This window comes from Cariama cristata, unplaced genomic scaffold (genome assembly GCF_000690535.1).
Source record: "Cariama cristata isolate BGI_N322 unplaced genomic scaffold, ASM69053v1 scaffold22685, whole genome shotgun sequence".
In the NCBI taxonomy this organism is placed as follows: Eukaryota; Metazoa; Chordata; class Aves; order Cariamiformes; family Cariamidae; genus Cariama; species Cariama cristata.
In genome coordinates this window covers 1-1,040 of record NW_009618431.1, presented here as the reverse complement: position 1 = coordinate 1,040, position 1,040 = coordinate 1, and the positions used below count along the sequence as shown (strand labels likewise).

The window sequence follows — 1,040 nt, the reverse complement described above, 5'->3', positions numbered from 1 at the left end:
AATCAAGGCTCCGGCGGTAATAATAGCAGTTATTAGCATTATTAATCCATCAGCGAAGAGGAAGATCCTGATCTTGATCCAAGTGTGGTTTTGGGGAGTCCCCCTCCCCCCTTTCCTACCCCTCCCTAGGTAAAAAAAAAAAAAAAAAAAAAGTCCGGCTTGGGACTTCGCTGCGGCTGCTCCTCGCTTCTCTGCTCACGGCTGGTTCCAGGCAAAAGTAGTTTGAATGTACAACATGATGGAAACCGAGCTGAAACCTCCCGCCCCCCAGCAAACTTCGGGGGGAGGCACGGGCAACTCCAACTCGGCCGCCAACAACCAGAAGAACAGCCCGGACCGGGTCAAGCGCCCGATGAACGCGTTCATGGTGTGGTCCCGCGGGCAGCGGCGGAAAATGGCCCAGGAGAACCCGAAGATGCACAACTCGGAGATCAGCAAGCGGCTCGGGGCGGAGTGGAAACTTTTATCCGAGGCGGAAAAGAGACCCTTCATTGATGAAGCCAAGCGGCTCAGAGCTCTGCACATGAAGGAGCACCCGGATTATAAATACCGACCCCGGAGGAAAACCAAGACCCTCATGAAGAAGGATAAGTACACGTTGCCGGGGGGCTTACTGGCACCGGGCACCAATACCATGACGACTGGGGTAGGGGTTGGGGCCACCTTGGGAGCTGGGGTGAACCAGAGGATGGACAGTTACGCGCACATGAACGGCTGGACCAACGGAGGCTATGGGATGATGCAAGAGCCAGCCCATGCACCGCTACGACGTGAGCGCCCTGCAGTACAACTCCATGACCAGCTCTCAGACTTACATGAACGGATCGCCTACCTACAGCATGTCTTACTCCCAGCAAGGGACCCCGGGCATGGCTCTGGGCTCCATGGGCTCGGTGGTCAAGACGGAATCCCCCCCGTAGTCACTTCCTCGTCTCATTCGAGGGCTCCTTGCCAAGCTGGGGACCTTCGGGACATGATCAGCATGTATCTACCAGGTGCTGAAGTACCAGAACCAGCTGCCCCAAGCAGACTTCATATGT

The 1,040-nt window shown here is 56.2% G+C and overlaps 1 protein-coding gene across 1 annotated transcript; it reads left to right on the top strand.

Annotated features, from left to right (window-relative positions):
* Positions 1-6: 6 nt before the first annotated feature.
* On the top strand, positions 7-1,036 carry LOC104156687 (transcription factor SOX-2-like; the record flags this gene model as incomplete). Its single annotated transcript, XM_009700859.1, is given in 3 exon segments — positions 7-747; positions 749-906; positions 909-1,036. Coding segments are annotated over 3 exon segments (807 nt in total), but the record flags the coding sequence as incomplete, so codon positions are not given.
* Between the last annotated feature and the right edge of the window lie 4 nt (positions 1,037-1,040).